At 36.7% G+C, this 23,220-nt stretch overlaps 1 protein-coding gene across 4 annotated transcripts in view; it reads left to right on the top strand.

Annotated features, from left to right (window-relative positions):
• TAB2 (TGF-beta activated kinase 1 (MAP3K7) binding protein 2) overlaps positions 1-23,220 on the top strand; it is a 90,642-nt gene that overhangs the window by 37,296 nt on the left and 30,126 nt on the right. For all 4 annotated transcript variants that reach the window (XM_033235120.1, XM_033235122.1, XM_033235121.1 and 1 more), the window contains 2 exons: positions 12,331-12,521; positions 19,935-21,435. In XM_033235120.1, coding sequence (XP_033091011.1) covers positions 12,420-12,521; positions 19,935-21,435 — 1,603 coding nt within the window. In that variant the 5' untranslated portion in view covers positions 12,331-12,419. The remainder of the gene's footprint in view (positions 1-12,330; positions 12,522-19,934; positions 21,436-23,220) is intronic.

The raw sequence follows: 23,220 nt of genomic DNA, 5'->3' as shown, positions 1-23,220 counted from the left end.
AATGGATTACATTATACGTTGTTTAGTCATATACTTATGCCCCCTTGAACAGTTGTAATGAACATCTGCCCATGTCAGTACATTTAAATGAACTTAATACTTTACAACATTTAGCTTGTTTCTGTATTTATCATGTTATAAATTATACTCTAATAAACATGTTTTCATATATATCTTTTTTTTTTTTTTTTGAGACAGAGTCATGCTCTGTCACCCAGCCTGGAGTGCAATGGTGCAATCTTGGCTCACTGCAACCTCCATCTCCCGGGTTCAAGTGATTCTCCTATCTCAGCCTCCCAAGTAGCTAGGATTACAGGCGTCCACCTCCAAGCCCGGCTAATTTTTTGTATTTTTAGTAGAGACGAGGTTTCACCATGTTGGCCAGGCTGGTTTCGAACTCCTGACCTCAAGTGATCCACCTGCCTTAGCCTCCCAAAGTGCTAGGATTACAGGCATGAGCCACGACGCCCGGCCTTTTCATATATATATCTTTACATGATTGTCTGTTTTCTCAAGTAAGTTCCTAGAAGTGAAATTGCTGAATTATAGGGTCTGCAAATTAAATTAGATCTGCAGTTATGTTCTCTCAGAAATGTGTATATATAAGTTGAATATCCCTTATTAGAAATACTTGGGACCAAAAGTGTTTTGGATTTTGGATTTTTTCAGATTTGGGGATATTTGTATATATATAGTATCTTCAAGATGGGATCCAAGTCTAAACACGATACTGATTTATATTTCATATCCACCTTATACGCATAGCCTGAAGGTAATTCTATACAATGTTTTAAGTTATTCTGTACATGAAGCAAAGTTTATCTTAAGTACTTACGTGAAATTTTCCACTCATGGCATCCTGTTGGACTCAGAAAGTTTTCAGTTTTGGAGTATTTCATATCTTCAGTTTAGGGATGCTCAACTTGTATTATTCTGTCTTCTGGCATCGACTGTGACTAATTAGAAGCTCGTCAGTCTAGTTATTCCTTTGTAGATTATGGCTCTTTTCTCTCTGATTGTTTTAAAGATAAAATCTTTGTCTTTGGTACTCTGCAGTTTCACTACAATATATCTAGCTGCTGATTTCTTTTTATTTTTCTCTTCAGAACTTTGTGTGTGTGTGTGTGTGTGTGTGTGTGTGCGCGCGCGTGCGGGTTTTCAGTATATTATAAGGAAACATACTGTCAGTGTCTCAACCATTTTCTCTTTGAATTTCGCCTTTCCCTTATTCTTTCACATCTTTCTTTGTACAAGTCCTCTATTAGATGCAGTACATATTTTCATTCTGTTTCTCATTTTCTCTTCCATATATTCCATTGCTTTATAAGCTCTGCTGCTTCCTGGTTGCTATTCTCTTATCCATCTTCCAGTTCACCTTTCTCTGTGGTCTCAAGTACCTTCTGCTGTTTAGCCTATTCATTGATTGTTACATTTTATGATGATACGTTTGCTAGAAGTCTTCATTGATTCTTTTTCAAATCTTGCCTTTTCACTTTATATCTTATTATTATGGTTTCCTTTTATCTCCACAGTCATTTTAAATATTTTTATTTTATAGGTTATTTCAGGTTCTGTTCTTTTACATTCTTAGATATTAATTATCTAATTAGTGTTCCTGATCTTTACTCATGGTGGATTATTTCTTTGTGCTTTTGAATTTTATTTAACATGAGCTAATTTTCAATATGATGTTATTTGTTTTTCATGTTTTACCTCTAGAAATCCTTTGCTTCCTGGGTTACAGAAGTAAGTCCATAGCAGTTTTGCTTTTGTTACTGCCAGGAATCCTATGGTATTACCAGCCTCAGACCAATTTTTTTGTTAATTTCAAGTTTCTTTTTTACACCTGTAGTGTAAATTTGGATTCCACACCTGTGCATGGTGCAGGCGCATGTCTTTAATTTTGTGAGAGAGATGTTTCCTTCCCACTCATGGCTCTAATGAATTTCAGTTCTTGTGGCTCCTATGTGGCAATGGATAGAGGTTTAGCTGCTTTTTCCTAGTAAGGAAGGACCTTCCAGAATCTAGGCTTTATTTATGCAACTATTTCATTTAAATAAAATGTCTTCCTGGTGTGGTCCAATAGTGTGTCTTCTTTCCACATAGCATTAAAACTCCAGCTCCAGTATGTCTAGTTCTAATAACTATCTCTCTCTCCTTCGAAACTCTTCTCCCCCACACATCACCACAGTATTTTAACTTAAACACTTATTATAGTGGCTTTTAATTCTGTCTTTGTTTCTGGCACCAGGGAATTCTTTTCTTGCAAGCTCTGCTGTTACAAAACAAAGTCAATCATTTTTTCGTTATTTTTGGTTTTTCATAACAGAGGAAGTTCTGAACTAGCTCAGTACACTATCATTCTAGAACTGAAGCCAAGTTTTTTTCTCCCAAAAGTAAGATTTAAATTTTCCTGAATGTGCTTTTAGTATCTATTGAGATAATAGTATAAGTAGTCTCCATTAACTATTAATATAATGGAAGTACATTAATAAGTTTACTTTAAACTGAGATACCTGTAATAAATCCAGCTCTATAGTTTGTATACTGTTTCCTAATCTTTTATTCAAAATTTTTGTGCCAGTTTTTTTTAAAGTAAATGCTCTTGATATATAGGTATTTTGTTTACTTTATTTGCATGTTAGATTTTTACATCAGAAGATGATAGCCTTTTTTTTCTGAATTTTTTTTTTTTTTATGTTAGCCTGTGTTAGTTTGTTCTTGCGTTGCTATAAAGAAATACCCAAGACTGGGTAATTTAGAAAGAATAAGGGTTTAATTGGCTCCTGGTTCTGCAGGCTGTACAGGAAGCATGTTGCTAAGCATCTGCTCACCTTTTGGTGAGACTTCAGGAAGCTTACAATCATGGCCGAAGGCACAGGGGAAGCCATTGTGTCACATGGCAAGAGCGGAAGCAAGGGAGGAGAAAGTTTTTAACAGCCAGATCTCATGACAACTCAATCATGAGAACAGTGCCAAGGCAGGTGGCACTAAACCATTCATAAGAAATCCACCCTCATGGTCCATTCACTTCCCACCAGGTCCCATCTCCAACACTGGGGATCATAATTCAACATGAGATTTAGAGAAGACGGCATCCAAACTATATTATTCTGCCCCTGCCTCTCCAAATCTATGTTCTTCTCACATTTCAAAATATAATCTTTTCTTCCTAATAGTCCTCCAAAAGTTTCAGCTCATTTCAGCCTAGCTCAAAAGTCCAAAGTATCATCTGAGATAAGCCAAGTCCCTTTTACCTATGAGCCTATAAAATCAAAACAAGTTATTCACTTTCAAGATACAATGCGAGTATAGGCATGGGGTAAACATTCCCATTCCAAAAGGGAGAAATTGGCCAAAAGAAAGAGGGTACAGGCTTCATACAGGTTTAAAACCCAGTAGGGCAGTCATTAAATCTTAAATCTCCAAAATAATCTCCTTTGACTCCATGTCCCACCTCCAGGCCTTTGAGCAGCCCTGCCTCTGTCTTCAGGGTTCAACCACCACAAGTGTTCTCATGGGTTGGAGTTGAGTGTCTGCAGCTTTTTCTAGCACAAGGTGTAAGCTGCTGGTGGACCTAACATTCTAGGGTCTGGAGGACAGGGGTCCCTTTCCCCAGCCCCACTAGGCAGTGCCCCCGTGGAGACTGTGGGGCCTCCAACTCCACATTTTCCCTTCATACAGCCCTAGTAGAGGTTTTTTTGTGAGGGCTCTGCCCCTGCAGCAGGCTTCTGCCTGGCCCCCCAAACTTTCTCATACATCCTCTGAAATCTAGGTGAAGGCTGCCAAGCCGCCTTCACTCTGGCACTGTGCACACCTGCAGGCTTAACACCATAGGCGCTGCCAGGGTTTATGGTGGCTTACATTCTCCAAAGCAGCAGCATCCCAAGTTGTTCTTGGGGCCCTTTGAGCCACAGCTAGAGCTGGAGCGGCCTGGATTCAGGGAGCAGTGTCCTGAGCTGTGCAGGGCTGGGCCTGGCCACCTGAACCATTATTTCCTCCTGGTCTCTGATCCTGTGATGGGAGGGGCTGCTGCAAAGATCTCTGAAATGCCTTCAAGGCCTTTTTCCCATTGTCTTGGCTGTTAGCACTTGGCTCCTTTTTAGTCAGGCCAATGTATAGCAAGTGGTTACTCTACAGCCTGCTTTAATTCCTCTCCCGAAAAAGCCTTTTCTTTCTCTGCCACATGGCCAGACTGCATGTTTTCCAAACTTTTATAGGTCTACTTCACCTTTAAATATAACTTTCAACATTAAGTCATTTCTTTGCTCCAACATCTGAGTATAGGTTATTAGAAACATCCAGGCCACATCAGAAATTTCTTTGTCAGATGCCCTAAATCATCACTCTTAAGTTGAAACTTCCACAGATCCCTAGGGCATGAACACAATACAGCCAAGCTCTTTGCTAAGACATAACAGGGATGACTTTGCTCTGGTTCCTAATAAGTTCCTCATTTCCATCTTAGTTTTTATCACCCTGGCCTTCCCTGTCCGTATCACTATCAAGATTTTGATTATACCATTTAACCAGTCTCTAAGAATTTTCAGATTTTCCCTCATCTTCCTGTCTTCTTCTGAGTCCTGCAAACTCTTATAACCTCTGCCTGTTATCCAGTTCCCAAGTTGCTTTCACATTTTCAAGTGTCTTTATAGTAGTGCCCTATTCCCAGTACCAGTTTTCTGTGTTAGACCATTCTTGCATTGCTGTAAAGACATACCCGAGATTAGGTAATTCAGAAAGAAAAGGGGTTTAATCGGCTCATGGTTCTGCAGGCTGTACAAGAAGCATGGTGCTGGGCATCTGCTCCACTTCTGGTGGGACCTCAGGAAGCTTACAGCCATGGCAGAAGGCAAAGGGGGAACCTGGATATCACATAGAGCAGGTGCAAGAGACAGGAGGTGCCACACACTTTTGAACAGCCGTATCTCACAAGAACTTACTATCGCGAGGACAGCGCTAAGGGGATGGCGCTAAGCCACTTATGAAAAGTCCACCTTCATGATTCATTCACCATCAGGCCCCACCTCCAACATCGGGGAATCACAGTTCAGCATGAGATTTAGAGGGGGATAATACCCAAACTATATTATAACCTTTTAAAGTAAATTGAAAGCTGAAATTTGTCTGGACTTGAAACAATTTAAACTACACAAAAATTACCTTTTTTGGGAAAGTTTTAGAAAACTATCCCATCTGGCTTGGTGTACTGGGGAAGAGGAGACTAGTCAAGAGCAGTTAGCTTCAGTCTTTGACAGACATTGCCATGTTTTTATAGTCATTGTTTTGGTGTTTTGTTTTGTTTTTAATATCAAGGCAGCTTGTTTTCTAGAAAATAATACATCTAATCTAAATCTATAACTTAAGTACAATAGTCATGTTTCTGCCTTGTCCCCTCCCTCCCATTTCTCCCCATTTTCCCTAGTGTTAGAATTACAAAAGCTTTGTTATTTTATCAGACTTGGTTGAATACCAGCTTTGGTCACATATGATTAATATTCTATAGTTTTTTAAATTAAAATTATACTTTTCTTCCCTAAGTACCACTACAGGAAGGGACCTTGGAGATTTAGTCCATCCCTCATTATTGACTAAGTATCTAGGGTAACAGTATTTATAGGGGGAAAAAATGTATTATAATATTGATTAAACAAAAATTGTAAAATAAGCAACTGGGCAGAGGAGTATAGCAGTGGAGAGGTATGGTATATAAAATAAAGGTAAATCTTTATTTTCTCATAAATGGCACTAAACCATTTATGAGAAATTCGCCCCCATGATTCATTCACCACCAAGCCCCACCTCCAATAATAGATAGGAATGTGGAGAAACAGAGTAGGAATCAAAGGTGTGGAGACATGAGGCAGGGAAAGTTTCCCTGATGAGCTTTGTAGCACTTGCTGGCTTTTTAAACTGTTTACATGTTTTCTTTCTTAAACATTTTTTAAAGTTTCATTACAGGATAATGCCACATTAAAATATTTTCTGAACAAAACATTAAGATATTTGAAAATCCATCTTTAAACTTGCTCTTCAGTTTTTTGAGGATAGAATGTTGACCATTGTGAAAAAATTAATAATTATTATATGTTTTATCTATAATATAACTAATGATATGTTTAAATTGTATGGTAGGATTATCTCATTCACACACAGGTTTTAATTAACACCAGTATCAAGGATGCCTTTCACATTTTTCTCTGCAGGTCAGATCTGTCCTTTGAGCGCTAGACCCGTATACCACAACTCCCTGTATGATATCTCTATTTGGATGTTTTAAAGGTACCCGAGATTCCACAGGTTCAGAAACAAGTCTGTAATCTTCTCTTTGTTTGTACTCTTTGATTTTTCCCCTTGTTTCCTAATTCAGAGATGAAACCACTGTCCAGTTGAGCAAATCAGAAATCAGCCTTGACACCTCCTTCGCTTTTACCCCAATTTCTAATCCATCACCAAATTTCTATATGTTTTTACTTCCTAAATATCCTTTAAGGTTTTCCACTCCTCTCTACTTAGTCTCCATTGCTATCCACAGTACAAGCTATTACCATTTCCTGACTGGACTACAGCAGTAGTTTTCTAACTGGTCTTCTCATATATTCTTTTACCCTTTTTCCGTACAATAGCCATTTTTTATACACACGTGATTTCTTGATCATGTCACCTTTCCTGCCTCTGAGCTTTAAATCCTTCAATGGCTTCCCATTGTTCTTAAGATAAAATCCCCAAGTTTTAATGGCCTATAAGGCACTTCATGATGTGGGCCCTACCTATTTTTCTTGATCTTTGCTCTCTACAGCTTTTTCTAATGTACCATGTCCCCATGCTCTGCTTTGTCATGATGTGAAAGAGATAAAAACGGTGGCTGTGATAGCCACAAGAGAGATGGCAGGCAGCAGACCCAGTGCAGAAGAAGGTAGACAGAAGATAAAATAATGGGCAAGTTAAAATAGTTATCTAAATTATAAGCTTGTATTTGTGTGCCTTTAACCTAGCAATGTCTGTGATGGGCAGGGCAAGGACGTTGACTCTAATAGTTGTACTATCTCCAGCGTGGTATCTCCTGCATACTAGGCACTCATTAAATGTATGCTTGGTAGATAAACAGATGATGATAGTCCCAGTTTTAAATACTTTTATCTAGTTGTCGCATAAATGCCTAGAATTTTCATAAGACCTGTATAACCAGTTGCATTCTTTGTTTTTGTTTGTTTTTTTAATCTGGAGACATAGTCTCGTGTTAAACAGTTAGCTTTTGTATACTCTTATGGTCCTAGAAACATCCACCATGATAAACTGCACTGAATATGAAGCATAACTTGTAGTCTGAATGAGCCATTAACCAGTGCCTAGTACTCTTCACTGTTGTAGTTACTGAGAAATCAAAAATTGTTTAAGAAAGGAAAGAATATGGCACATTTTATAAACCTTTCCAGTATGTTTACTTATGTTTTGTAGTACTGTATGTACTCTGCTATTTAGAATCCTTAAGGAATTAACCCTCCTAGATCATTTTAGCTGGTGGAAGTTTAGATGCCAAAACTTTATACCTATTGCTGCAAACATTTTATAAAGTATGATTTCTTTATTCTTTTTCTCAGGAGAGGGGTTATTTTGCATCTTAACCTAGGAAATGTGTGTCTGTTTATTATGAGAAATAATTTTACAGAGTAAGTTTATAAGGTATTTCTTGGTTTTTATTTTGAAATTCAGTACATACCGGTTGTTTCAGTAATGTGTTTGGGCTGTCCTTACAAATGACTTATTGCTCCACAAAGGCTACATTTTCAAATAGTTATATTGCTTTCACTCTTAAAGTTTACTTTTGCTGGATATAGTATGTGGGTTGACAGTTTGGTTTTTTCCTCTTTCAGCACTTATATTACGTCATTTCACTATCTTCTGATGCCTCTGTTGTTTCTGATGAGAAGTCATCGTTCACTTGAATTATTGTCATTCTGTTTCTTTGGCTGTTTTCAAGATTTTCTTTTTGGTTTTTAGCAGTTTGACTGTCTTGTGCCTGTGTGTAGTCTTTGTTTTTTTCTATTTGGGATTTGCTGATATTTTAAATCTGTAAATTTATATATTTTACTAACAAAATTTTTAGCCCTAATGTCTTCAGATTTTTTTTCTACTTCATTCTTTTTCCCCTTTCCTTCTGAATCTCCAATTACAGGTATATTAAAGCTTGTGATACCTTATCATGGATCCCTAAGGTTCTGTTTCTCTCCTCTCCACCACCCATAGTCACTTTTCTATTCATCCTTCAGATTGGATAATTTCTATTGCTTTGTTTTCGAGTTCACTGACTCTGTCATTTCCCATCCATGGTTAAGTCTACCCAGTGAAGTTTTTCAGATACTTTATTTTTTAGTTCTTAAATTTTTATTTGCTTTATATATGTATAATTTCCATTTCTTTGCTGAGAGTTCCAAGCATATTTGCACTTAAATCCTTCAGCATAGTTAAAATAGCTACTTTAAAATACTTATGTGCTAATTCTAGCAGCTGGCTCATCTTGGGCTTGGTCTCCATTGGTTGCCTTTTCTCTTGAGCATTTTTTTTCTGTTTATGTGTAACAATTTTGGGTTTTATTAGGACATTATGAATGCCATGTAGAGACTCTGGATTCTATTATTCCTCCAGTGAGTATTGGTGTTTGGTTTGTTACTTGTTTCAAGCCAGATAACTTGACTACACTTAAAGTATAAGCTCTGAAATCTCAGTTCAGTTATTTTAACCTTATCCTTGCTGCTTGAATGGAATCTGTCATACGTATGTATAGTTTGGAGATCAAAGATATATACAGAGTTTATGCACAGAATTTAGGGCTTCCTCTCTGTGGTTCTCTCCTTCCTGTGATCTACTCACTAAGCTTTCAGCTGTTGTGATTGTGCCATCGTCTGTCCTTTTTGGTTCATCAAGCAAGTAAGACTGCAGGTTTTTTATCTGAGTTTTAGCTACCCAAACTAATTGGGACCTACTCTCTGAGTAAAAGCCATTAAAAATAGAAAGTTACCCTTGCTGTTTCCTTCTTCCAAGTGCTGACCCCTTCTTCTTCCCTCCCCCAATTTGTTTCTGCCTTCAGGTACTTTTTTATGCATTTCTGCTGTTTATAGTTGTTATTCATGAGAGATTTGGTCTGGTAGGCGTTATTCAGCCATTACAGGAAGTAGAACCCATAAAATAAAATTGTACAATTGAAGAATGTTATCATTTGTGTAAGTAATAGTCTTTATTAGAAAAGCAGGCAAGTATGGTAAGAGATTTCAGTATATGTTTTAATAATGAAATATGTTGAAATTTGTTTTCAGGGTTCATCCTCCTTTAAATAATAAAAATGTGTCTCAGACTATTTGCCTCTCCCTCAAATTGTTTATAAATTTTTTTTTTCAAATCTAGATCATTTGAAATATGTTTTGGAAGCCTTGTAGAAAGAAACTATAAAGAAACCTTATAATAAAATATTCATTTTATTCAATAAATGTGTTGCATCTTCTGTGAACCAGGAATGATCTAGATCCTGGAGATAGGTCAATGAACTTCAGAGTCCTTGATCCCGTTGGGCTAAAGTTTTGGGGATGGAGAGATAATAAAATATATCACAAGTATTGATACAGGCTGTGAAGAAAAAGCAGTATGAGGGTGCAATGGTGGGAGATAGGAAGAGTTATGATATTATTTTAGATAGAGGGGTTGGTCAAGGAAACTGTCTCTGAAGAAGTGACATTTGATCGACATTCTTAATGACATAAGAGAAGGGAGCCATGCAGGTGGATCTAAGGGAAAATTGTTCCAGTAGTAAAGGAGCAGCAAATCCAGTAGCCCTAAGGAAAGAACAAGAGTGGCTTCTTTGAGAAATCACCAGACTGCCATTTTAATTGAGGGAACAAGGAGAGGGTAGAAGATGAAGTTAGAGGAGTGGTAGATAGCCAGGTAGATAGCCTTGTTATTTTGAGCAGGGAAAATGATGACTCTGATTTACTTTTCACAAAGATCACTCTGCTCAGTAAAGAAAATACTGGGGGCAGGGGAAGAGGTGGTATGTTGGCAAAAAGAATGAAGGTGCAAGGAGACCTATTGAGGCCTTTGCAGTAGTAGTCTAGATGAATTATCATGGTGGCTTGGACAAGAGCAGTAAGAACTGGGAAAAATTGGTTAGATTCAGAACACTTTTTGTATATAAGCGAAGAAGTCTTGATGGTAGATTAGATGTGGGATGAGAGAAAGACCAACTGGATGAATGATGGTACCATTTACTGACATGGAAAAGACTGGGAAAGGATTTATTTGGATGGGGGAGGAATTAAGAGTTCGATTTTGGACATAACCAAGTTTGAACTAAGTTGATACACAAAAGGAGATGTCCGTTAGCCAGTTAGATATGTTAGTCTCAAGGAAGAAATTAGAAGTGGAGATAATAATTTGCCAAGCACCCATATATAGATATTGTTTAAAGCAATATATTTGAATGAAATTATCTTGAAGAGGAATGTAGATATAGTTGAAAGGAAACCATAGATCTGAACTCTACCAGCCACCCACATTCAGATGTCCAGAAAAGGAAAAGGATCCAGCAAAGTAAACTTAGAAGAATCTGCCAGTAAGTAGAAGGAAAGCCAGAAGAGTATAAACCTCAGAAGCCACATGAAGAAATTGTTTAAAGAATGAGGCAGTAGTGGTTGAATGGGTCCTGAGCTACAGACAGATCTAGTAAGTTGAGGACTGAGAACTCACCATTGGGTTTCATAAACTGAAAGTGTATGGTGGCTTTGATAAGTGTAGTTTCAGTGGAGAAAAACTATGAAAGCCTGACTGGGGTAGGTTTAAAAGAGATTAGGAGGGAGGGAGGAAGTGAAGACACTCAACATATAAACAACCCTTTCCAGGAGTTTTAGCCCAAAATTGGGGGAAGGGGGAGAAATGAGCTGATAGGAGTCAAGGAAGGCTTCCTTAAAATGAGCAGTTCTATAGCATGATTATCGCCACTTAAATTATTTTAAAATGTCACTTACTAATTTCTAGTACTTTCTCTCCTGCAACCCATTTATAGAAAAACTACTTTTGAATGCGAAAATTGTGTGTGTATGTGTACATAGAAATACGTTTGGAAAATCTATAGTGCAAATAATTTGATGTGGCAGTGATTTTATACGTGAGATGAAACTAAGCTAAAGCCACACAGACAGAATAATTAAGTACAATTTAATCAAGTGATGATAAAAAACTAAAAGGCTTATTACTATGCATGATATCTAAGTGAGCATTTATTTTATTGAGCACTGAGGAGTTCTATAACTAAATCTACTCAAAACTATTTTAAATATCTACTATTATGCTGAAGACTGTTTATGAAGTGCTAGATACACAATAATAAAAGAGACCCAATTCCTACATTAATGGAATGTATAGACCTGTATTTTTAGGCTTATGTTAATGAGGTTAAAAGAGAAATACCACAAATAAGAAATTAGTTTTAAAGAGATTGTCTTCTTATGAAATTTGTCCTAATGAAAGATATTTTCAAATAGCATGATTTTAAATGTCTTAATATTTTATTTAAGTTAATGTACTTATCTTCTATTTATATCCCCAAAAGATTTTTCAACATTAAACATGGTTTACATTACCAACAATAGGAATAAAAATAAGGTAGGTAGTTTTCAACTTCGACCACACATTAGAATCACCTTGGGATCTTATAAAACTCCATATGCCCAGGCTGCTCACTCCTCAGCCAATTAAGTCAAACCCCTTGGGAAAATTAGTATTTTTAAAATACTGATTTAATAGAAGCAGAGGGAATAAAATGCTACTAAGCTCCTGAGAATGAATTGATTGTGCATTTAAGGATTAAGTATATTTGAAAGATAAAGCAAAATATTGAATGCATTGGGTTTTGAATCATTAAGTTTTAGACAAAACAGAGTCATTTGTCGTAACATATTTTTTCAGTATCCCAACTTTAAGAATTTAGATTACTCACCTCGAGGTAATCATTAAGAAAAATATCAGTGATGCTATTCCTTCTCCCTTTTTAAAAGAATCTGGGAAGACAACCTTGACAGTAATTTCTTATTTGAATGCTTTTTGGCTTAGCCATTTTAGAGCATATAAATATACAGGAGTTAGACAACATAAAAGTTTACCATCAGAGTTGATACTAAAAAGATAGTATAACTCTGTGGAAAGCACTTTAGGTCTAAATATTTTTATAGTTTATAATGTTAAGTGCTAAAGCACATATTCTTTTGTATTGAAATTTTAAATCCACAATATTCCTTCTATAATCAGTTCTCATTAAAATTTTTTTTTTTCTTTCTTTCACAGAAAATGCTTGGACAGAAGAGATGAGTACTATTTCCACTAAGGCCTAGAATTGCCTACTGTACAAATAGTCCTGATCAGGCAATATACGAATGGCCCAAGGAAGCCACCAAATTGATTTTCAGGTTTTACATGACCTGCGACAAAAATTCCCTGAAGTACCTGAAGTTGTTGTATCCAGGTGCATGTTACAGGTCAGTGTTCAATGATTTCTGAATTTGTTAATACAAACCTGTTTTTTTTTAAACATTGGAAGAAAAACTCTTTTAGGTTATCTTCTTGTTGGTATTAGTGTACTATGATGAAAAGAGATAAGCTTTGGTGTCTGATAGTCATGTGGCCTTTAGCAAGATAGAGCTTTCTGTACCATCTGTGGTATAGATAATACTTGACTTGTAGAGTAGATGTGAGAGTTAAATGAGATCTGAATGTAAAGCATTGATAATCTCTGTATTTACTAGATACGAGCTGTCTTAACTTTTCTCCCACCTGTTCTGCCAGGAGAGCTAATTTCAGATCTTAGTATGAAAGTGAGAAAAATGATTAAGGAGTCAGGAAACTTGGGTTATAATCCTAAATGGGCACCCCAAGCATATCTGATAAAGAATATGCCCTCTGTGCTTTAGGTTTTTTTAATCTGTAAAATAAAAGAGTTTGACTAGACAATGCCTAAGGTCCCAATTCCAAAGGGGGGAAAAAAGTCTGTTTTTATATTTTTAAATTTAATTTGTAAGTTTTCCAATTAATATCACTAACCCTCTAATTTGTACATTGTTCTTAGTATACCCAATTTTAGAAATTCACAATTCCAAATATTGAATGATAGTTGTGCCTTTCTGTTTTATTAAACTGAAAATGTTTGTATCAGAAATGTATTTGGGGCCATGTGCTGTGACTCACTCCTATAATCCCAGCACTGTGGGAGGTTGAGGTGGGTGGATTGCTTAAGGCCAGGAGTTCAAGAGCAGCCTGGCCAACATGGCAAAACCCTGTCTCTACTAAAAATACCAAAATTAGCTGGGCGTGGCGGCCCACACCTGTGGTCCCACTACTCAGGAGACTGAAGCACAAGAATTGCTTGAACCCAGGAGGCAGAGGTTGCAGTGAGCTGGGATTGCGCCACTGCACTCCAGCCTGGGAAACAGAAAGAGACCCTATCTCAAAAAAAAAAAGCATCTGGGGCTCAGTCAAGCATATTTACTCTTGAAGTGATTTTTAAAGTTTGAAATTATATGAAATTTTTATTGAATCTATACTTTATATTAAATGACTACATTTTGTTCACACCCTTATCACCGTTATCACCTTTTAATTGGTCTACCTGCTTTACCTAACCCAGTTTTGGTCTCTCCAATCTATCCTCTTCTGCCAGACTGCAGAGCTGTTCACACACTTTAAAACCTGTTGATTGTTCCCTGTGCCCTTCTGAATGACGCTCATATAGCTTGACTAGGGCATACAAGGTCTGTGATCTGGAATCCTGGCTGTTTCTACACCCTAGTCTTTGTCCAGTCCTTCCTCTTCATACTGTATGCTCTAGTTATCCTGAGCTGCATGGAATTCTCCCACCAGCAATGCCTTTTCTTATAGTATAATGGTTAAGAGCATATCTTTTGGCGATAAACCAGACTGAGTTCAAGTTTTGACAGTTACTAGTAGTAACGTAATTAACTTCTCTGACCCTCATTTTCTGACTTTCATTTCCTCAACTGAACAGTGGGAATAAAAAAACAGAGTTAAATTTGACAATGTAGGTAAAACAACCAATAGGGTAACTAATTCATAATGAGTATTCAATAAATGTTAGCAGCCAGTACTAAAAGGAATAACAACAGCAGAAAGCCCATAATATATACTTCGTAAATGAATCAGTAGTTTACATTTGTTAATATAGAATGTGAAAAAAAATGAGAGAATAAAAACATGTAATAAGGATGGAGTCAGAAGTTAAAAGAAAGTGAGCAGAGATAGTGGGGAAAAATAGTCACCCCCTAGAACCCAAGTAACTTCTCCCTAACTTTTCAAATAAAAGAGAATTTTGTGGTAAAAGCTATGCTATTCAGTAGGTTATTAAAAAACTAACAGGAAGATACTATAAGTTCTTTGATAAATTTCTGTAGACTTCGTTTTGAAAGAACTGTCCAGAACATTTCCCTACATATAGTACAGATACAGAGATTTTGAAATACCCTAACTGGGAGTAAAACATAGAGCCTTTTGTAGAATTACTTGAAAATATTTTCAAAAAAAAAAGCTCTAATGCACTCTTACAATATAATCTCCAGTATGACAAGATGCAGAGCAGAGTATATAGAGAGAACGAGGCAAATAAATATCTACACACCCATGTATTTGTCCCTGTTTGCATAAAGAAATACTGGAAGAATTAAAAACGAAATTAATAAAAGATGGTTATCCATAGTAGGCCAGAGGGAACAGGCCAAATGGGACAGAGTTAGGACTCAGACTTCTCAACAGGTATCTTTTTTTATGTTTTAACCTGTGTCAATGAATTACCTATTTTAAAGTAAAATAATTAAGCATGTTTTCAGCTTTAAGCCAAAAATAAGAAATGAATGGTTTTCCATTTCCTTTGGGCATCTAGTAATATCACCTTCGCAATGTTAATCTGGCTTTACAGAAGCAAACTCCTCTACTTAGCATGCTTCCCAGCACCTCGTGTTAACTAAAATGAAATATTTTGCTTGCCCGAAACAGACCACACTTTTTAAAAGTGAGTTGATAATAATTTAGGGTATCCAGGTAATGTACTTTTTAGCTGATATAACAAGAAATCTGACAAGAAAGGCATAGGAAGAGCTCCTTCTTCTGTGGTTACAACTAGGGTGCAAGTTTTCCCAAGTTTAGAGCAATATTTTTAAACTGAAAAGGCAATTTAAGCTACCTCTAAATGACAGCGTCTCTTTTGGGGCTGCTCTTCCTTTCTCAGTTGGGTGGGTTTCTGTTCTTCTGACAGACCCTTCCTACAGTATACTAGTTCAGAACTTTTTAAAATTAGTGAGGGATCATGCCATGCTACCAATTCTGTGTACACGTTCTTTATAGACATCTTGCTTGTCAGGAAGAGAACAAAAGTGTCTATCCTCTGTTGTTCTCTTAAGTTTATCTGTTGCACAGTTCCCTCTTTTTGAAACTACTCATATCTTTTCCTTCTGCTGTGAATTCTCTAAGATAGCTTATAACCAGCAGGTGTAATTTGTATCTTTAAAGTTGATTTTTATATTTGAGAATTAAATCTTAAAACTTAGAAGAATATGAAAATATTGCATAGTTTTCACTTTGATTTTTTAACTGAATTTTTTACTGTTTTTAAATTCTCTTAACAGGGCGATTGAATCTGTAAGTTTAAAATTGGTATTTCTTTTCAAAGTACTGCATTAATAAGTATTGTTCATTCAGTATATGCAGCGCTTAATATTTAAGTGCCATGTACTTAGTGGAACCTTCTCAAATGACCTTCACCCATCGTCCTTACCTATATTTCTATAACACCTACCATGCTGCATTTCATTTGTGTTCACGTTAATCTCCTCCACTAGACTGTGAGATTCTTGCGATCAGCGATCATATTCCTTGCTCCTTGCTCAGTAAATGTTGGTTAAAGGAGTGAATGAATGCTGTAGGGTATATATACTTTGATACTATCTGTAATTTCTGTGTCTGTGCAGGAGTTTGGGGAAAAATGAAAGAGGAACTGGAATTAATGATTCGGACCTTTTTACAGCGTTAAAGAGAATGCAGATTTGTGGCTGTATACCAAAAAGCAGTGATTTTCCACCTTTTAAAAACTCATATCCCACCCCTTTTGATACACTCCAAGAGAGTCCTCTACCCTTTCTCACTAAAAGTAACCAGGGCTTCTTTGAGAAATGGCTGATTCCAAGTCTGGAGTAGATGCATATGATGAGCTGGAACATCTTGTCATATCAGAAAGCAGAGAAACTTTGAAAAACTACTGGATTCATGTCATATATCCAGGAGCCAACTTGAAGCTGTTCACAGTAACCTGAAGAGGGGACATAATGACCAAAAGTGATTGAAACACATCAAAATATTAAAGATACACGAGTTTATAATGATACTAAAAATAAATCATAGTCACCTTTGGAGGTTCCTAGGGACCAAATTTACTATTCTGGTAACTGGTGAAAAGAATTTTTTTATCCTGCCTCTTCTGTGCAGAACATAACCAAATAGTTGAAGAGAGCAAGTGTTCAAGGAAGAATTGCTGCTAAGAATGAAGATTAAATCCTTTTTATGTTTTTTTGGAGACTGGGTCTCGCTCTCACCCAGGCTGGAATGCAGCAGTAGGATGATTGTGGCTCACTGCAGCCTCAACCTCCTGGGTTCAAGTGATCCTGCTACTTCAGCCTTCTGAGTAGCTGTGACTGCAGGTGTACTACCATACCTGGCTAATTAAAAACAAAATTTTTTTTAGAAACAGGGTCTTACTGTGTTGCCCAGACTAGTGTCAAACTCCTGGGCCCAGCGATCATCCCTCCTTGGCCTCCCAAAATGCTGGGATTACAGGTGTGAGCCTCTGTGCCTGGCCAAAATCTTACAATTGGGACATTGCAGTATTACTGTTTAGCACCCCTAATGAAATAGTGTTTCTAAGCAATGATCATCAATAACAGCTAAAAATCATTAGTTGGATCCAGCTGACAACATCTGAATCTACCAGTCAGGTTTAAAATCACAAAAAGACAGGCAAACATTCCTGTGTCTCCTTGTGTGATTTGATAGGGGACGTCTATGATGGTCACCAAAAATTCAAACATGGACTTGATCACATCCGTAGATACAACTACTAGTTTACAATGAAATGCAGGGGAAATTGATTGACCACGGGGTGCAGTCCAGAATAGGGGAAATTCTGCTACACAAATACCAAGTTTTCTCACAAACAAATGACTGGAAAACATTTTAAAAGAGGAGATGGGCTGGTTATTAAAAGAAACCTAAAAGGGTTATCAGCCAAATGAAATATGTGGGCCTTATTTAGATCCCGATTTAAACTAACTGTACAAAGACATTTTTATGCTTTAATTTAATGCTATTTGAATATTAGGTGATACTAAGAATTATTGATTATTTTAAGGTATGATCGTGGCATTGTGATTATGTTTTAAAGTCCCTATCTCTTACAGTACATATTGAAGTATTTACAGATGAAAACAAGATGATGTCTGAGACTTGATCTAGTTGTGGTAGGGGGAGTAGCTAAGGCATATATATCAAATGAAAAATGATGGGTGATAAGTATGTGGGAGTTTATCATATTTCCTCTCTACTTTTATATATGTTTAAAATTTTCTAAAATAAAAATTTTAATAAAAGTACATTTCCTTTTCTCCTCTTGTAACCTTATAAAACCCTTGTAAGTTCTTTTATGTTTTGCTGATAAGAAAGTAATGTCGGTAGAGTGAAAATAATTTGAGTGCACATAAATTATGGCATAGCTGAGCTAGAATATTGCTTTTTAATATGAACACATTGAATAATTACAGAGATTACAAAGGATTAAAGGGATTTTTGAGTGCTCAGGAGAATTAAAGAGGAAGACTAAATATGAATATCAAGCTTTTACAAAGGAGGTGTGGAATTGGATTTGGTAGGGAATGTAAATTTTAATTTGAGAATGATGACAGAGAGGAGGTGAGAAGAAGATAAAGTCTCCGAGCTTTGGCTAAGAAGGAAGAAGAATTTACTTTGAATGGCAATAAATTTAACTTAAAGCAAAAAGTGCCAATCAGGTTTGGCAAAAGATAAGATCTAATTTTAATAAGGAATCGTTGATAAAGATTGTGATCAGTTTTTCAACTTTATTTGAAAAATTAGTATGTATCAATTCAGAGTTATTAGTAGGATAAAAGGATTTTTACAGCATGAGAGATTTAAGTTGTTGGTTTTAGAAGGGGGAGGTCAAACCTTGCTCACTATCCTTTTAAATTACCGGTTGAAAAAATGTGAACTGTCATTTCCTTAACAAGGCATCAGGATGCCTTTTTAGTCCACTTCTTTCTTAATATTATTTTATCTCATATCAAACTGCCTGTGGACATTTTAACTTGGTGTTATTCATATTTCTTAAGTCTAAAACTCTCCTTTCTGTCAGGTTCTTAATCTTCCAGGCTTATTTGAATTCTTTCTCTCTTGTGGCCAAATTGTGTTGACAATTTATATTCTTTTAAAATTTATTTCCATTATCAAACTCTCATTACTTTATGTCTTCTAACTGGTCATCTTGCCAAAGGTTTTTCATCTTTGTATTCATCTTAAGTATCAGTAGACTTCTCTTCCCTGAATACCCTTTGTGTTTTTACTTCTCTGTTCATCCACTTTCAGTAGCTCTCCTCATTGCTTATAATACAGTCAAACTCTAGTGTGACTCATTTTTCAAAACTCCTTCGTTATTTAAATCCAATCTGCTTTTGCAACAATTTGTTCAACAACATTTTCAATACAAATCTTTAGCTCCAGCCAGATCTGTTCCAGCCACCTTGTTTGGAACATGCTTTTACTTAACTCTCACGTTTATGTTCTTCTTTACTCGTGCCATTCGCTTCACTAAGAATTGTTGTTGTTGTTGTTGTGTTGTTGTTGTTGTTGAAGTTCTGCATATTCTATGAGAAACATCAGGCCATATCTTCCTCATTAACCCATTCCTTTCTTCAGTAGCCTGCAATATTAATTCTCTGTTGAATTTCATCATCACTTAATATTTGGCATGTACTCATGTTATCTTTTCAGAAATCTGTGGTTTGTCTCCCTTTCTAGGGGAAAAGTTTGATTTTATATGTCTTTGATTCTTCCACAGGCTCACAGTGCTATGCATATAGGAGGTGTTTGGCAAACATTTTCGTGGATGATTTATGACTACTGGTTAGTCAGTGTCTTTTGAGAATTCTTTAAAAACAATCTGAGGATCCCCCGCGCCCCGCCCCGGAGTAGATTTTTATGATGTTTTCTAAAGGCAGAGATAGAAACTAGTTCTTCTGGAGGCTACCTTGAGCCTCCAGAGAGAGGGAGAGAGAGAGAGAGAGATTACAAGTTAAGAGGAAGCATGGGAAGAATTGAGATGACTTTGGTGTGAATTTCAGAACTTTAAATGCTGCAGATGTAACTTTTTAAACATTTATTAGTTTAAACAAATGTGTATAGCACTTGATACATTGTGCTATATATCAAACATTGATATTTTTTCCATTTAGCTTTTTTAAAAATGTTTAATTATACAGTATTATATACGTACGTTGAATGATTATATTTTGTTCAACATTAAAATTGCCTTTTAAATTAGATTATAATTTTACTATATCTGTCTGAATCCATTTTATTCCTTTTATCCGTTGTAGCTGCTAAAGTGGAACAATGATTTGATTCACTTTGTTAGTCAGAGCTTTTCCATTACGTTAGTAGTAAGGATTTTTAATTCAATAATTTGCATAAAAATACTTCTCAAATTTAAATATCCAAATATGTGATATAATTGTATTAGCCAGTCACTTGTTAATCATGTATTTGTGGAGATGCAAATACAAGCATTGATTGTTAACATCAATAAATTTATTTTGTTTCCATAGAATAATAATAACCTGGATGCCTGCTGTGCTGTTCTCTCTCAGGAGAGTACAAGATATCTTTATGGTGAAGGAGACTTGAATTTTTCAGATGATTCTGGAATTTCTGGTCTACGCAATCACATGACTTCTCTCAACTTGGACTTGCAATCACAGAACATTTACCACCATGGAAGAGAAGGAAGTAGGATGAATGGAAGTAGGACTCTAACGCACAGCATTAGTGATGGACAACTTCAAGGTGGCCAGTCCAATAGTGAACTATTTCAGCAGGAGCCACAGACAGCACCAGCTCAAGTTCCTCAAGGCTTTAATGTTTTTGGAATGTCCAGTTCTTCTGGTGCTTCAAATTCAGCACCACATCTTGGATTTCACTTAGGCAGCAAAGGAACATCCAGCCTTTCTCAACAAACTCCCAGATTTAATCCCATTATGGTAACTTTAGCCCCAAATATCCAGACTGGTCGTAATACTCCTACATCTTTGCACATACATGGTGTACCTCCACCTGTACTTAACAGTCCACAGGGAAATTCTATCTATATTAGGCCTTACATTACAACTCCTGGTGGTACAACTCGACAGACACAACAGCATTCTGGCTGGGTATCTCAGTTTAATCCCATGAACCCTCAGCAAGTTTATCAACCTTCACAGCCTGGTCCCTGGACTACTTGTCCTGCATCTAATCCTCTGTCACATACCTCATCTCAACAGCCAAATCAGCAGGGCCACCAGACCTCTCATGTCTACATGCCAATCAGTTCACCTACTACTTCACAACCACCCACCATTCATTCATCTGGTAGCTCACAGTCTTCTGCCCATAGCCAATATAACATTCAGAATATTTCAACAGGACCTCGAAAAAACCAGATTGAAATCAAACTTGAACCCCCACAAAGAAATAATTCTTCAAAACTGCGTTCTTCTGGACCTCGAACCTCCAGCACTTCCTCTTCAGTCAACAGCCAAACTTTAAACAGAAATCAGCCCACTGTTTACATAGCTGCCAGCCCCCCAAATACAGATGAGCTGATGTCCCGTAGTCAACCTAAGGTCTATATTTCAGCTAATGCCACCACAGGAGATGAACAGGTCATGCGGAATCAGCCCACACTCTTCATATCCACAAACTCTGGAGCATCTGCTGCCTCCAGGAACATGTCTGGGCAAGTGAGCATGGGTCCTGCCTTTATTCATCACCATCCACCCAAAAGTCGAGCAATAGGCAATAACTCTGCAACTTCTCCTCGAGTGGTAGTCACTCAGCCCAATACGAAATACACTTTCAAAATTACAGTTTCTCCCAATAAACCCCCTGCAGTTTCACCAGGGGTAGTGTCCCCTACCTTTGAACTTACAAATCTTCTAAATCATCCTGATCATTATGTAGAAACCGAGAATATTCAGCACCTCACGGACCCTACGTTAGCACATGTGGATAGAATAAGTGAAACACGGAAACTGAGTATGGGATCTGACGATGCTGCCTACACACAAGGTAATATGAATACTAAAGGTGGGATAGTTTTCCATGCTGGGCTTGTTGGTGTACGTTTGATTTCACAACAGAAATGGGTGTTAGCATTATTATTTCATTGTTTAAATATTGCCCCAAATGATGTTATTGTAACATTTGAGAGTATTATATACATACGTTTTAATTTTAATTCTATTTTATTATTATAAAACTGGAAGTTTGAGTAATTGGGTTATCAGCTCTTCAGAGTAACCAACTCTGGTTGGTTGGTTGGTTGGTTGGTTAATGTTGATAACACTTTCTTTTCTTATACCTATGGTGATGCTGACTTTCTCTTTAATTTTCTGTAAATAAAAATTCCTAGAAACACATTTTAATAAGCAACTAGTTGACTCTCTTGACTAATATGATAAATTCGCCTTCTTTGACCAGATATTTGAAGAGTAAGTAATTCATGGCCGGGCATGGTGGCTCACACCTATAATTCCAGTGCTTTGGGAGGCCAAGGTGGGAGAATCATTTGAGCCCAGGAGTTTGAGACCAGCTGGGGCAACATAGGGAGACTCTGTCTCTACAAAAAGTTTAGAAATTATGCAAGCATGGTGGCACACACCTGTAGTCCCAGTTACTCGGTAGACTGAGGTAGGAGGATTGCTTGAGCCCAGGAGTTCAAAGGTTACAGTGAGCTATGACCATACCACTCTGCCCAGCCTGGGCAGCAGAGTGAGACCCTTCTCTGGGGTCGGGGGAAATTCGTCGTTTTTCTAATACAACATTTTAGACTTATTTTATTAAATCTATTGCATAAGTATTAGAATAATTTACATCAAAGAAGTTTGAATCTTGTTCCTGATATTTTTCCCTTTCATCCTCCCTTAAATGTTGGTTAATGTATTTCTTTTTATATGGAATTGTAAGGACATTACTTTCAGATCCATTTCAATTGATTATCCTTTTCTGAAATAGACTGTTTGGTATTGGCATAATACTACATTATGTCTATACTAATTCAAATAGGGAAATTTCTGTCATTTGTTTTATCTAACCTCTTAAGTTACATAATTTTCAGTAGGACTGTTAAATAAATTCATTTAGATAAGAAGGTGGAAGTTATTCGTTTTTTTGAATATTTATGCCGGTTTGTAGATGAACTGAATCTTTTAGAGTAAAGGCATATCTTAGTCATATATGTATCTGCAGTGAATTGTTTCATGTATCAGTTGTAGGTTGGAAAATACTACAACATCACCCTTAGGCAGCATGCAGCCCCTACTATCACTGATACCCTCATCCTTTTTTACATTTCTGATCAAGTGATTTCACTGCTGAGTCTCTTAGGGAGTCCTAATTGTTTTGCCTTATTTTATGTTTTAAACAGCTACACTAGTGATTCTTAATCCAAGCTGGGTTGTGGTCCTTTCGAATTTCATTATCATTCCTGGAGCTTTAAAAAATTAACTGGGCGCAGTGGCACCCACCTGTAGTCCCAGCTTCTCAGAAGCTGAAGTGGGAGGACTGCTTGAGCCCAGAAGATTGAGGTTGCAGGACACCACTGCACTCCAGCCTGGGCAACATATCGAGACCCCTATCTCAAAAATAAAGTACCCAGGGCTCTACCCAAACTTAAAGTGAATCCTAGGTATGCGTGTGCATGTATTTGTGTGTGTGCATTTTAGGAGTACATGAGTGATTTCAGTTGCCCTGGAAGTTATGTTAAAACTTTTATTTTCCATATATCTGTGATTAACTACAAACATTTTTGTTTAGTTTCTGCAGTTTATAAATGTTATATACTATTATTTTTTC

The sequence above is a fragment of the Trachypithecus francoisi genome, unplaced genomic scaffold (assembly GCF_009764315.1).
Source record: "Trachypithecus francoisi isolate TF-2019V2 unplaced genomic scaffold, Tfra_2.0 Lachesis_group15, whole genome shotgun sequence".
Classification (NCBI taxonomy): domain Eukaryota; kingdom Metazoa; phylum Chordata; class Mammalia; order Primates; family Cercopithecidae; genus Trachypithecus; species Trachypithecus francoisi.
This window is presented reverse-complemented; position numbering and strand designations above follow the sequence as displayed.